We start from the raw sequence: 14375 nt of genomic DNA, 5'->3' as shown, positions 1-14375 counted from the left end.
TTTAGATAAGGAATGGAGCACACACCGATTTTGCTATCCAAGCAGGGTCCTGGAACAAATCCCCTGCAGACACTGAGGGGCAACACCCCACATTAAAATAAAGCCATAAATGTGGAAGTGACAGGCTGTCCCATCACCCTTGATCCTCTTGTCCGCTGCCAGGACACGTTATCACTCCAGAATTGAGGAAAACTGTTGGAAGACCATGTCAAGAATTCTAATTGCTGGGTATATACAAATAATTTATTTTGAAAGGATTTGCAAAAACACATCCCCCATTTTTAAAAGCACCAATTGAAGAGAAAGTCTTACTGGTTTAAGTAAACCACATGCTTTAAGAAAAACAGAATACAGTAAAATAAGATTGAAATGTGTGACTACAACACCACTGTTCTCTGGCTCAGTCATGCTCAGTTGTGCACAGGCCACAGTTTGTTTGCCCACCCCCAGCTTCTCTGGGGCCCCTGAGCACGTGGGGCTGGGGAAGGACTTCTTCCAGGTTAGACTGTATGCTAAGGAGAGACCACCTGAGGAGGAGAGAGCCTTGCAGTAGATAAAGAGCCCTAAGTATGAGACTGGGGTCAGGAGGACCTCAGTGCAGGTGAGAAAGGAACAGCAAGTGCTGGCAGGGCTGGGCAACAGGGAGGGAAGGGCCTGGTATAGAACACAAAGCAGCTTGGGTCAGGCTGGTGGCTTACACCTGTAATCCCAGCTGCTCAGAAGGAGGAAAATGTGAGGATCATAGTTCAAGGCCAGCCTGGGCAAAATGTTAGTAGATGACACCCCCATCACAAAAAAATGACAGGTATATACTCATGTCTATAATCCCAGCTACCTGGGAGGCACAGATAGGAGACTCACCATCAAAGGCTGACCTCAAGCAAAAATGTCACCCTATCTAAAAAATAAGTGAAAAAGGACTGGAGGTATAGTTCAAGTGATAGAGTGCCTGCCTGCTAAGTGCAAGGCCCTGAGTTCAAGTACTACCCCCCACACACACACAAAAGAACACCATGAGCTCACTGAGGAACAGACCACCCACCAGGGCACAGCATGGATTTCAGCCGCCATGGGGTTTTGAGCAGGAAAATGATTTGGGCTCAACGCACCAGTTATCATGCAGGGAACAATTATCAAGAATGATAACCAACACCCCCGATGGGTCACCCTCGTCTCCCCCAAGTGAGAGCTGATGCATCTGATGGAGGAGGGGTGGATGTGGCTTGTATCTGTTTTGAAAAGTACTGGAATTTTCTTTTTCTTGATACTGTTAAGATCAAATATATTTTCTTGACACATATATGGTATGGTTGTATATATATATTCATCGGTAGGCATACTGACTCTTAGATATGCTGATATTATCTCTCCATATCTAATAGATACGTATCTATATATGCATATTACAGTTTTCCTTTTGAGAAATAAACTCTCTTTGTAGGGAGAAGAGCGGGAAAATAACTTGCTTAAAAAATATTTTAGCATTTCTAGTGAAACATTAAATGTGTAGCATAGAAGATGCATGGCACAGTCTCCTGTTTTGGCAAAGATGGGTTTAACTGGCAGAATACCAGTGTAAGATCTGAAGTCAGCTTTTACCATTAGGGACAACCTATAGGATATAGATTTAGGGCCAAGCAACCAGGTGCCTCCACATGCGAGCTACAGAAATAGACAAGAATGGGTCAAGAAGGGGCCACTGGAGCAGGACTAAGGTAGAAATTCAATGTATGCGACCTTGAACATTAAATGTGTAGCATAGAAGATGCATGGCACAGTCTCCTGTTTTGGCAAAGATGGGTTTAACTGGCAGAATACCAGTGTAAGATCTGAAGTCAGTTTTTACCATTAGGGACAACCTATAGGATGTAGATTTAGGACCAAGCAACCAGGTGCCTCCACATGCGAGCTACAGAAATAGACAAGAATGGGTCAAGAAGGGGCCTCTGGAGCAGGACTAAGGTAGAAATTCAATGTATGCGACCTTGACTCTGCTTCCTCTCCCTCACTGCAGTGATCCCGAAGGTCACAAAGCACCTGCTCTCAAACCCTGTGTTCACCTGCATCGTCCTGGCTGCCTGCATGGAGATCGCGGTGGTGGCTGGCTTTGCTGCCTTCCTGGGCAAGTACCTGGAACAGCAGTTTAACCTTACCACCTCTTCTGCCAACCAGCTGCTCGGTGAGTGTGTCCTTCTGTCCTTCTGTGTGTAGCCCTCTAAGAAATCACCAAGATCCCCAAGGAGCCCAGCTCTGTATTGGGTGTACAGCACTAGTGCACATGTGGCCTGTGTGCACAGGGAATTTCCAAGTGCATTCTCAAGGGGAGGTCCACACACCTGGGGCTATTACTAAAACTAATGATAATGAAGAACAAAAAATATAAAGGTACATAAGTAGTATTGTGAGAGACCAGGAAGTCCCTTGATTGCTGTGAACTGGTTTCAAGGAAGAAAGAATGAAGGAAGAGGGCTGTCGGATGGATTGTGAATGGTTTGCAGGTTTTTGTCAGTCACATAAGACAACAAGAATATTCTTGCCAGGACGAAACCCACAATTAACAAACAGAGAGCTTGGAAGGTGCGCCCATACACTTGCCCATGGCAGACATAACTAATGGATCACTGCGTGGATTTACAGTTCTCAACAGTAGATATCAGTCATATACTCCTGATTGTTTAGAGTTGAGCTAAGAAAATCAATTTGCCCTCATAAAAAGCCATATTGCTTACTCAGGGTGAGAAATGTGGTCTTCGTTTACTTTTCATTTTGTAGCAATTTATTCTTCCTTATCTCAAATGAATAGAAAACTGCATTAGTTGAGAGGAACAGCTCAGGTATTGACTGGTAGTGGACAGAACAGAAACACAGCATTTGAAGGTGAGGGCAGAGTCCATCATGAGTGTCTGGCTTGGACAACCAATGCCCTAACTGGTGAAAACTGGAAATATCAGAGAAGAATCAGATCTGTGGAAAGATTCTGAGTTTAAACTTGAAGTTGCTAGGTGTGAGATGCCCTTAGTATGTCTAAGTGGTGTCCTGTGCTTTAGTTGAAGGCTCAAGAAGGGATCTGAGTTAGTAATATAGGATATCACTAAACTATATTTTGTATACATACATATAGATAGATAGATATCCCTATTACTATATTATATGTAATAATACAGACTTGGATGCATCAGCATATGGGTGGTAGTTGAATAGAATTCATATGACCAGATGTGTAGAATTAAAGGGAAGGGGTGAAACCCCGGCCTGAGAATGTAGGGGAATCTTCAGAGAAGTTGAAGAGACAGCATCAAAAAGAAATCTAGACAGTGTGGGTCATTGTGGGAGTCTAGGAGAAGGTAATTCCAAGAAGGAAGCAAGATGAGAGTCCAGCTGTCTCTGTCTTGTAGCTGCTCAGGGTTGTGTCCATTTAGGGGCAGCAAAGGAGCCCATGTTGGCAGGGAGGGCAGCCCAGGAGAGGAAGAGACAGATGGGGAGCACAGAACTAAGTAATGGAAGGAAGGAGCCAGGCCATGGCATAGGCACGTGTTGAAGTCTGGGGAGCAGGGGGGCTTGCTGCTCAGACACAAAAGACTTGAGCAGAGAGAAAGGTGCCAGCAAAAGGTGATCTGCAGAAGAGAGTGGACAAGGGTAGATAGTCTTTGACAGAGAGTTCATCTGTTCCCTTGAAAGGGCAGGGAAGGGACATATGATTAATGTCACTCTGCTGAGAGTGACAGCATGGTGGGTGTTGGAGGATCCTCCCACTTGATGGACTTGACCCATTCTCTTAAGTAGGAGTCATATCCTTTGTTGAGAAGAATGGGAGGGTGGCATTTTCTCATCTTTTACTTTAAAATCTCCTGTCACTTGACGAAATGGCCAATAAACAAACACACAGGTTCTAACCATTGTGAGTCCTCAGGGAAACGCACAATGAAACCCCAAGGAGAGGCTGCAACACAGCCACCAGGCTGACATCGCCAAGTGTTGGTGAGGATGGGGAGCAACCGGAACTCCTGCCCTGTGGACAGAATGCTGGGGCTGCTCTTTGGACGATTCTTTGGCAGTGCCCATTAAAGCTGAGCATACGGTTACTCTGTGATTCAGTTCCATTCCTGGGCATCTGTCCAACAGAAACGAGTGTTTAGGTCCACTCATTTACATATGCATATATTACAACATTCAGAGCAGCTTTCTACATAATTACCCCACACTGGAAACAACCCAAATGTCTGTTAACAGCAGAATGGGTAAATAAATTCTAAACTGTTCATACTGTGAGCTGTTATACAGCATGACAAGGAAAGACGTTTGATTCAGGCTTTCATTAGGATGAACCTCGGAGTTGAAAGACAGCAGACACAAAAGAGAACATATTTAGGGGAATTTAAAAGAGGAATAGTTAATTAAGATGAGAGAGACCAGAGTGATGGCTACCCTTGAGGGGAGCTAGTAGGATCAACACATTGAACTGCTCTAAGCTTGATCTGAGAAGTGATTCTGGGGGGAGTTCTATACATACTAAACTTTATTAAGCTATTCCCTTAAGTTCTATGTATTTCACAGGCTATAATGTATCTCAATAAAATATAATTTAAACCCTGACCACATAGCCATGTAAAAGTTCCCTCTCCTTGGAATATGCTAGGGACACACTTTTATTTTTCTTTCTTTCATTCGTAACTATTTGCCATCCACTATTTTGTTTTTGTAATGCCCATCTGACAGAGGGTAAAATATTCCTCCTCTCAGTTAAAGTTATAAGTTCTTCGTTACCCCCCACCATGATTTCTCAGGTTTGGTCCTGCAGCACCCAAAGCGTTTATCTCTCACCTCCTGATTTCTTTGCTCTTCCTTACATTTTGATTTCACCTGCATGGTTGCTTTGACATTGGGGCTGTGTCCTGTGTTAGAACAGGTGCCTGTGTTTTCTATCAACAAACAAATCAATAGTCTTCAGGGCAGAAGGTCAAAAAAAACAATTTTGTCTTCTCGCACCTTGCTTATTTCTGCCTGTTAGAGCACTTCACAGGGTGGGGGAGAGGGGAGCTGTCTCAAATACCCTGGCAGTCAGGTTGGTAGCACAAGCACACCCTCTTTCTGTACCCAGCCTGGGTCCATTGCCGCAAACAGCCTGTACTAGGGAAGGCTGGCTGCAGGAGGGTGCTGTTTTAGGGTAATCCTCCCTTGACAGCTCCTGCAGACCTGGGAGGGCTGCTATCCCAAGGGATGGCACAGCACTCTGGACCACCCACAAAGTCATCAGCAACTGGGGCAGAGTTCAGAGAAGAGCAATAGCCATGATTGAGGAGTCGATGATATTGATTTATGAGTGAAGATTAAAAGGGTTCAATCTGCATAAGTTAACCTAATAAGGATGGAGTTTTGGTCAGGGAAGTTCTGATAACCACCTGGAGCGTTAAGGACATATGCATACATCAAGATGGGAGAGGGAAGGCTGAGGATGGAGGAAAGGTGCCAAAAGCCAGTTATCGCCATGGTTACCATCATCACCAGGTGACACCCCCACTGTCTCTGCTAGAAAATGAAACAAAAGCCAGTCAGAGCACTGGCGTGTTGTCACTGATGCTCATTCAGTCTGCTCACAACTTAGTCATTCTGAAAACGATACCCTGGTGCCATCCTGTGTGGGCACTGTGAGGTGAGACGATGGGGATTGGGCTGGAATGAACCGAACCAGAGAAGCTGTGGGCTAATGGAGGGAGCAAGAACAAGAAACAGGAAAACCAACAGTAAATGAGGCCACTTTAAACAGCAGGGAGAGCCCTGGGAACAAAAACCTAGGCTAGAAGAATAGGGCACCCCAGGGTGAAGAGCAAAGTCCACCCTTGCCCCTCGGTGGAGGGCAGGACCAGCCAGGGAAAGGACATCCCAGGAATGGTATCTGCAGATACAAACCTGGGGGACCTGAGCCCTATAGGCTTTTCCAGGAGGGGAGAAGGGGAGAAATGGTCATGGGAGGGGGATAGAGACACAGATGTAGCTCATGGGCATCGTGTCTATACCAAGGGACAGAAAGCATGCACAGATAAGCCAAAGGCAGCAGATGACATACAGATATATGTTTAAGTATGGCTAGTGCTATTGTCTGGCCAAGCTGAGCCTCTCTGATTATTCTTACTCTAATATTAAAATTAATTTGCATTTTCTTACCAGCTGGTTGATGTAACTGATTGACCCAGAGGTCTGCTGATTGGCAGGGAGGAGGCCAGCAAGACTGGAAAATTAACCATGCATAATCTACACAGTAGATAAATGACATGCAGTAATTTACAGCTGAGTGCTAGATGAACGGATCAGAACAGAGCCAAACCAAACAGGGGATGGGGACCCTAGGATCCTTTGAGCCTTCAAAAATCAGAAGCAACAGTTCTGGAGCCACTGCCTTGCAGATAGCTCAATGTGTAAAAGAGAAAGAGAAAAAAATACATAAGCAATTACTCATCAAGAGCAGCAAAATGTAGCAACTTGATTGGTGGTACTCCATGAGGCATGGCAGAGCTGACTAACAGACACTCTGCACACTGGTGAATCCTGGCACCTTTGGGTGAGCAGCCTGTGAGCCCTGCTTGCTGCACCTTCTCTCCTGACCACATAAGCAGAGGAAGAGAGCTAGGCACTGCTGGCCTAGCTACTTGGGAGGCTGAGTGGAGGAGGATCACAACTTGCAAATAGTTGGCAAGACCCCATCTTCAAAATAACCAGAGCAAAATGGACTGAAGGTGTGGTTCAGGCAGCACAGTGTCTGCTTTGCAAGCACGAAGCCTTGAGTTCAAACTTCAGTGCTACCAGAAAAGGACTTGTGATAACTGAGTTTTTCCATGTTTGACACCCTCCATTTTCCTTGAGCTCACTGAGGGCAGAAATGGGGCCCTTCGTGAAGTCTCTGGGGCAATAACTCCATGGTGGAGTCACAGGGAGCAAGCAGCGCTCAGCCTCAGGTCTGCCACCCTCCCATCAGCATAGATTGGCTTTTTGTCCCCGTTCACAGTCTGCCTCTTCTTCCCCCAGGGATGACCGCAATCCCATGTGCCTGTCTGGGAATCTTCCTGGGTGGCCTCCTGGTGAAAAAACTCAGCCTATCTGCCTTGGGGGCAATTCGGATGGCCATGCTTGTCAACCTGGTGTCCACAGCCTGCTATGTCTCCTTCCTCTTCCTGGGCTGTGACACAGGCCCTGTGGCTGGGGTGACTGTCCCCTATGGAAACAAGTGAGTACCACAACCTTCAGCTCCTGCCCCTCCCTACTCAGGGCCACCAGGACTCCCTTTCCACCTCAGATTAATAGAGCCAGCTTGGTCCCTAGCAGGCCTGGACAGAGGAGCCGAGGCCACCTCTGCATGGTGCTCTCTGGGTGGAATCAGCCTGGGTGTCCCTGTGGGCAGAGAGAGCAGCCTGTCCCCACCAACAGTCCACAGAGCCCCTGGGGAGAGGAAGAGCTACTCCCTCCCCAGAGGACTTGGCTTGCTCTTTTTGGTCTTTGACATCAGGAAGGATGTGACGATAGAAAAGGAAATTTTATTTCAAAATTCAGCTTAAAGTAAAAGAATCAATTTCAGTAATTCCTTTAACTATCAGAAGCTGCTATCAGACCCACAGAGTAATTACAGGATTTAGCCTCTGAGAGCATTTTGAAGGTTAGAGGGAGAGAAGTGAGGCAGGATGGTAGCTGGTCCTTATGGGGCCATGTTCCTTGGTTCCTGGTTATTTTCCCAGATTCCCATTGGGATTGCCCTTAGAGGGAAAGTCCTTATCTCTCTTCCCAGTGTCAATAGCTGTAGTCTTTCCTGCATGGGACTCTGAGGCTGCCTTGGGAGTCCAGCCAGGAGATGGCTGCAACAGGATTGGCCTGCGGGTACCACTTCCTCTCCCTCTGCAGCCAGGCTTCTCCTCCAGGGAGGCCACCAGGTGGCTTCTACAGTTAGGCCACAAGATGCCACAGAGTCAGGACTTGTCTGCTGCCCCTCGAGGGTGAGCAGAAAAAAATGGAAGGATAGAGCTACAGCTGTCCATAGACCCGTGCACAATCCAGGCACCATGTTCCCCTCCTCCTCCTTTATGCCTGTCACCTCTTCCAGTCCCCGCTCCAGCCCCCAGGTCCTCACTGCTCAGATGTGGTGTCTTCTGCTTTGCACTTGACCTAAACAACAGCCCTTACCTCAGTGGTTTGCTCAAATTGCAAATCAAAAACTATAGTGATTATAAGCACGGGGTCCTACTCCGTGATGGCATTATAGTTATGCAATAGGAGCAGGGCCTGTGGTCACACTGCCCAGCCCTGACCCCTCCTCTGCATTTTTTTGAACAAATGATCCAACCTGGCCTGCCTCAGTTTCCTTCTCTATGAAGCCTATAGGATTAAACAGAGAAGAAATGATATGTTACATGGGATGCCTTCGACAGAGCATGACACAAAACTGTCAGGTGTCACCGTCATCATCTTTATTGTCCTGAAGTGCTCTGAGTGTTAGGGAACAGAGCACAAAATAATGGTGTTGAAGAAGACACAACTCCTTTATTACCCGCTAAAAGACCTCCACTCCATCCTTTTGCTCTTTTTGCAGTGTGCCTGCACTGGGTAACTGTGCCTTTCATGATGCAAAGGACAATTTAAAACATCTTAGTGTTATTTCTCTTGGGACATTGAACGAATCAGACAGACAATAATTGTGAAGTCACTCTGGTTGTGGCAGTATTGTAAGCACCATGAGGTGATAAAATAGAGGCAGGACCTGCCCAGAGGGAAGAGGCTAATGGTCCAGCTGTGGGGCACGGGTGTTGGTTCAGGCTGGGAGATGAGTGGAGGGCACAGAAGTTGGAGAGGCATCGTGAGGATGGGGTGGCTCTGAACCGAGTCCCAGCTGCCACCAGCCCGGAAGGCTTACAGACACAGATGACAAAAGGCCTTCCACCTCCTTTTGCTGACTGGAGCCAGAGCTGGGCTTTGCCACCACCAAGCCAGCCACCCAATCTGGCACCACTGTGCAGGGCACAGCCTGCATGACTCTTGGCAGTGGGCCTTGCAGGAGAGGAAGGATCAAGATGAGGAGAGGAAAAAGAAGAAGGGGTCCAGGGAGAGCTCCTTGAGCAAGGGAGGAGCTGTGATTAGTGAGGTGATTCATCACCACAGGTGGCAAAGGCTGTCACTGGGGCATCCTGTCACCAAAGCACCTTCAGCTAAAGGGTTCCGCTTCCCTTCTTCTCCAGCTCAGCGCGGGGTGCAGCCCTGGACCCCTACTCACCTTGCAATAAGCACTGCGAATGTCAAACTGACTCCTTCACTCCAGTGTGCGGGGCTGACGGCATCACCTACCTGTCTGCCTGCTTTGCTGGCTGCAACAGCACGGTAAGGGGACCGAGCATTTGCTGGAAGGGAAGGCAGGGATGTGAACAGCCATGGCAGTGTACACAGGTCAAGGGCAGGAGTGGACAGCCACAGATGCTTCCCAGCTGTCTCTGCCCTGCTGCACAGGAGGCTCCTCTGTGAGAGCATGAGAGGACAGACCAGCTCCTTGGCCTTATTGCTAATTCAAGTTGGCTTCCGAGGAGCTTCTGTGAGCACTGAAAGGAAAAATGTGAAGTAAACTGTATGTGTGTCTTCTAAGAAAATGACTGTGCCCCTAGGTACTGGCAAAGGTGCCATGGAATGGACTGTCTGCAGAGCGGGTGAGCTCACCACCAGTAGAAGCATGTGCAGAAAGAGTAGAAAACAGCTGGACATGTGGATGCATTGCCTGTGATCCCAGCTAATCAGGAGGCAGAGGCAGGAAGATCATGAGTTCAAGGTCAGCCCAGGCAAAGTTAGCTAGGCCAGTGTCAAAAACAAAATGAAAGCAAAAGGGCTGGGGACACGGCTCAAGTGGTAAAGAGCTTGCTTAGTGTGCATGGGGCCCTAGTACTGCAAAAAGAAAAGAGAAAAGGAAAGAAAATAAAATCACTTACCAGGAAACCTCTTCCGGACCTGAGGCTCTGATGGTGATTCATTCAGACCCTTTGCAGCTCAGTATCCTTTGCCTTTTTCTGTCCACTTGGATATCATCCACCTTTTTCCTTCTTCCCACCCCCTTTTTTTTTTTTTTGGCTTTTTCCTTCTGGGTGTGAATTTTACAGTTGGCTGTCAGCCCTCAACCTTCCATGTTCTCCTCCTGGAAACTCAACGCTAAGTGACTGGCTATAGAGTCATGGTGACCCTGCCTTTCCAGGGTCTCTCACACCTGTCCTTTCTCTGCACTACACTGCAGCTTCCCTGATGTTCACCCTCTCCATCTCCTACTCAGACCCAAGCAGTAGTCACCAACTGTTCTCCTAGGACAGTCCCTCCTGTTCTGTTGTCTACATTACTGCTGGAAGGATTTCTTTAATGGTGCAAAGGACCCTTTTCATGCTGCCCTGTCAACTGTCAACTAACCCCAAGCCTAGTTTTGTGTCTTCACCATATGTCTTTAGCTTTCACCTTGTGGTATTCAGCTTTTGCATTTTTCTCTCCACTTGGATAACTCCTACTCAACCCTCAATACCCTACTCAAATGCCCCTGCTCCGAAATGATGACCCCTTCCTTGCTTTAGCTCTGAGGTTCCTGTCTTGGAAGTCTATTGGCCCCTGTTCTTCCCTGATGGTCCCTGTTTCAGTTCTCCGCAGTGATCTGAGAGAAGTGACCATCCTATGCTCTGATCTTTGAGTCTCTTGAGCAAGGCCATCGTCACCCAGAAGTGTCTCGTAAATGCTCACGTCATGCACAAAAGGGAAGGGAAATAGGAAGGCTGAGTGGCTGCTTTAGAGGAGCTTAAAACCGAGGTCACTCATCTCCTCTTTGTCCCTTATCCTGGGTCTTAGAACAGCAATTCCCCAAAGAAGGGGAATGAATGGACTATTTATTTTCAAACATTTCATTTTGCCCTCCCTCTTAACATTTAGGTTCCTGGCCAGTTATTAACATTGTCTATAGAGGAAATAAATCACCATGGGGGTGAGTGGGAGAAACTGGATTTCTAAATTAGATGGTAAAGCAATTTCTTTACGGAAGTAGAAATAAGTATTAAAAATGGTTGGGGCCTTACAAATGGTTAAGATGAAAACACAAGCTATTATTTTTCACAACAACTTCATTAACATTTTAATATCTGAAACATTTTATTATAAGTCAGCTTCTTGGGATGTCAGCCTATGATAAGAATGAAATTGAGGGAAGGGGTTGAACGGACCAAAGTAAAGTAGACTCGCAGTGGGGACACACTGAGAAACCCCCTTAAACATCAGCTGAAATATTAATAATGAAAACCAGGACTGTAAAATAGGTACAGTGGTTGGGGGCACTAGTGGGAGGGGAGGGGGAATGGAGGAGATGGAGGTGAGCGCATATGGCAGATGGACTTCATATGCTTATATGAAAGAAACCTCTTGCAATTGCTTTAAGTGGTGTGGGGTGGGGATCGAGGGGGAGAGGGGATGGGGGTGATCTGACCAACGTACAATGTAAACCTAATCAAAACTGTCACTGTGAATCCCCCCATATAATGAATATATCCTAATAAAAAAATGATTCAGCGTAGCCTAGAGTCCTGAGACCAAACAGTTCTGCATTCCAGGGAGTGCGCTGACCAAAAGAATTGTCCTAAAAATTGCATTTCTTTGCTCTTGCTTGGATAAGAAGGCTGATTGTATAAGAGCTTAATGAGATCAATGGCTGCTTGTGGCAGCAGAGTTTTGAGATGCAATTACAGGACATAGACTCTCTCTACCTCTGGACATATGCTCTGTTCCCTAGACACCGGCCCATTCTTCACTCTACCTGGGGCTTCACTGTCTGCTGGGTGCAGGCAGGGCTGGGAGGTTGTGCCCGTGCAGCTACAGGGCAGAGAAAGCACCAGTCCAGGGATGGGACAGGAACGGGGTTGAGGATGGGGAAACCATTCCTTCCCCACAGTGGCAGCTCTTGCTTCCTACATGTGGAAAAGAGATTTGGAGACACAGAGCCATGCTTATTTTGACCCGACTGTAATAGTCAAGCCTTAAAAGCAATCGCAACTAGCCAGGCATAGTGGCTCATGCCTGTAATCCCAGCTACTAAAGAGGTGACATTTGGGGAAGATTGTAATTCAAGGCCAGCCTGAGCAAAAAAGCGAGCTAGATTCCATCTCAAGAAAATGAGCTGGGTGTGAAGGTACACATCTATAATCCCAGCTACTCAAGAAGCATAGGTAGGAAGATCACAGTCCTTAGCTAATCCCAGGCAAAAGCTCCAGACCCTATGCAAAACATAACTAAAACAAAAACAAAAGGACCAGGGATGAGGCTCAAGTGGTAGAGCACCTGCCCAGCAGGCTCAAGGCCCTGAGTTCAAAACTCAGTGCAGTCACTCAATCAATAAATGCTACTCTATAAAACCTGCAACAGCAGGAAAGTTTGTTGAGTGCCAGGTCATGGGTCCTTCCACCTGTCACTCATGGCCCATGGCAGCTTGGCCCAGAGTCAATAGGACAACATCCAAAAAGGAGCAAAAAGCAATTTGAATCTTTTATGTCTCCCAGCAGCATTTTGAGCGAGCGCCAAGTGGAGAATTATATTCCTGGTACGTGGACTCCTTCCTGCTCCCCACCACCACCCCGCCTTTCTTTCCTGTGCCCTCCAGGCGCCTAATAAAACACTCCCACAAGTGTTCCCTGGAGTCCCCACCTTTGCTTTCCTGGTTCTCCTGGGGCTCCCCCCAACTTTGTCATTTTCCATCTTCCCCACCCACATGGGGAGTCTGTGCTCCTTTTTAGTCTTTTTTTTTTTTTGCAGTGCTGGGGGTTTGAACTCAGGGCCTCACACTTCCTAGACAGGCACTCTTACCACTTGAGCCACTCCACCAGCTCCTTTTTAGTCTTGATTCTGGTGGAGGCTGGTCCCTTGCCCAGGTCACACAGCACAGAGTGACAGATGTCCAGAGTCACACTTAGCATCTTCCTCTGCACTCTGAGGCCCCCCTTTTGTGGGTTCCCACCTTCTTTCTCCTTTAAACAACCTCTTCATGCTTGCTGTCCACAGACAGGGCACTCAGCCTCTGCCATCTGGCCTGAGACCCCTCTAGCCTCAGTTTCCCTTCTTCTCCCACCTGTTTTTTGTTTGTTTTGGGTTTTTTGTTTTTGTTCTTGTTTTTTTGGCAGTATGGGGGTTTGAACTCAGGACCTCACACTTCCTAGCTCTACCACTTGAGCCATACTCCCTGCCCTTTTTGCTTTAGTCATTTTTTAGATAGGGTCTTATGTTTTTTGTCTCAGTCATCCAGGACCCCTACTTATGTCTCCTGCGTTGCAGAGATGACAGATACATGCCACCAGGCCAACTTATTGATTGAGATGGGGTCTCACTAGCTTTTTACCTGGGCTGGGTTTAAACTTTGATCCTTCCAATCTCTACTTCCCGAGTAGCTAGGATTACAGGTATGAGTCACCACACCTGGCTTCTGTTACCTTGTAAAGAGCAATTTGCTAAGTGGAATTTCTTCAGGTTCCCCTACCCGCAAGCTCTCCCTTGCCCCCAGACATTCACACATGTCACCTACCTGGTCACCTTTTCCAGGATGATGCTAGTACTCTGTCTAGCAGCTCCCACCACACCTGCTCTCACCTGGCAAGACTAATCCCACTTGTCCTAATGGCTCCTTTACTTCAGTATCTTCCAACCCAGGCTCCAGGAATGGGGGATCTATTGTGGACTCTTGAATTCTGAGTGCCAGACATGGTTCTGGATGAAGGCCCAGACCTCCTGAATTTCTCGCTAGAGCTCCTGTGCCCACAGAGGTGACCCACCTGTGACATCAACACTGTCTTGTACAGCACCTGGCAGGCAGGTAGATTGGTGGTGCTGATTTCAAAACTAACAGCCTTATCCTTATTCATTTCTCACCATTTTATAGCTTCCACCAAGACTTGTGAAAATTTCCCATAACTTGATCAGATGTGAATAAGTCAACCAATCAAATGTTTGTAATTATAAGGAAATCTGGACCACGTTAGCCGTTTCCTGGTATTAGACTTTCCTTCCTGTCTTGGCTAGGATTTTTGTTTCGAGTTGTCTTCTATTCTAGCTCCTTGAGTGATAGGAAAGGGAGCTTCCAGGACAGTGTTTAATATTAAATCTCTAATTCTTCTCATTGCATGTGATCAGAAGGGGTGACAGAAAAATTGCAAGTTAATTTTGTAAGTTTCCTTTGGCATGAATTTCTTGTCCAGATTGTTTCTGTACCTTGCACTTCCAGAAGTAATTATTCCAGCAGAAAGCAAAGCAGTTTACTACTAACTGACTGCTAGAGCTGTATGCTTCTGATGTACTGGATAATTGACTGAAAAAAAAGAAAAGCTTATATCAGCTGCCAACAGAATGTC

General features: G+C 46.9%; 1 protein-coding gene across 3 annotated transcripts in view; it reads left to right on the top strand.

Moving 5' to 3' along the window:
• The window catches only part of Slco3a1 (solute carrier organic anion transporter family member 3A1), a 297967-nt gene that overhangs the window by 240995 nt on the left and 42597 nt on the right, over nucleotides 1-14375 (top strand). For all 3 annotated transcript variants that reach the window (XM_074061752.1, XM_020177776.2, XM_020177775.2), the window contains exons 5-7: nucleotides 2015-2179; nucleotides 7021-7219; nucleotides 9216-9354. In XM_074061752.1, coding sequence (XP_073917853.1) covers nucleotides 2015-2179; nucleotides 7021-7219; nucleotides 9216-9354 — 503 coding nt within the window. The remainder of the gene's footprint in view (nucleotides 1-2014; nucleotides 2180-7020; nucleotides 7220-9215; nucleotides 9355-14375) is intronic.

Source organism: Castor canadensis, chromosome 19 (genome assembly GCF_047511655.1).
Source record: "Castor canadensis chromosome 19, mCasCan1.hap1v2, whole genome shotgun sequence".
Taxonomy (NCBI): Eukaryota; Metazoa; Chordata; class Mammalia; order Rodentia; family Castoridae; genus Castor; species Castor canadensis.
Note: the sequence above shows the minus strand (reverse complement) of the source record. Positions and strands in the feature narration are given on the sequence as shown.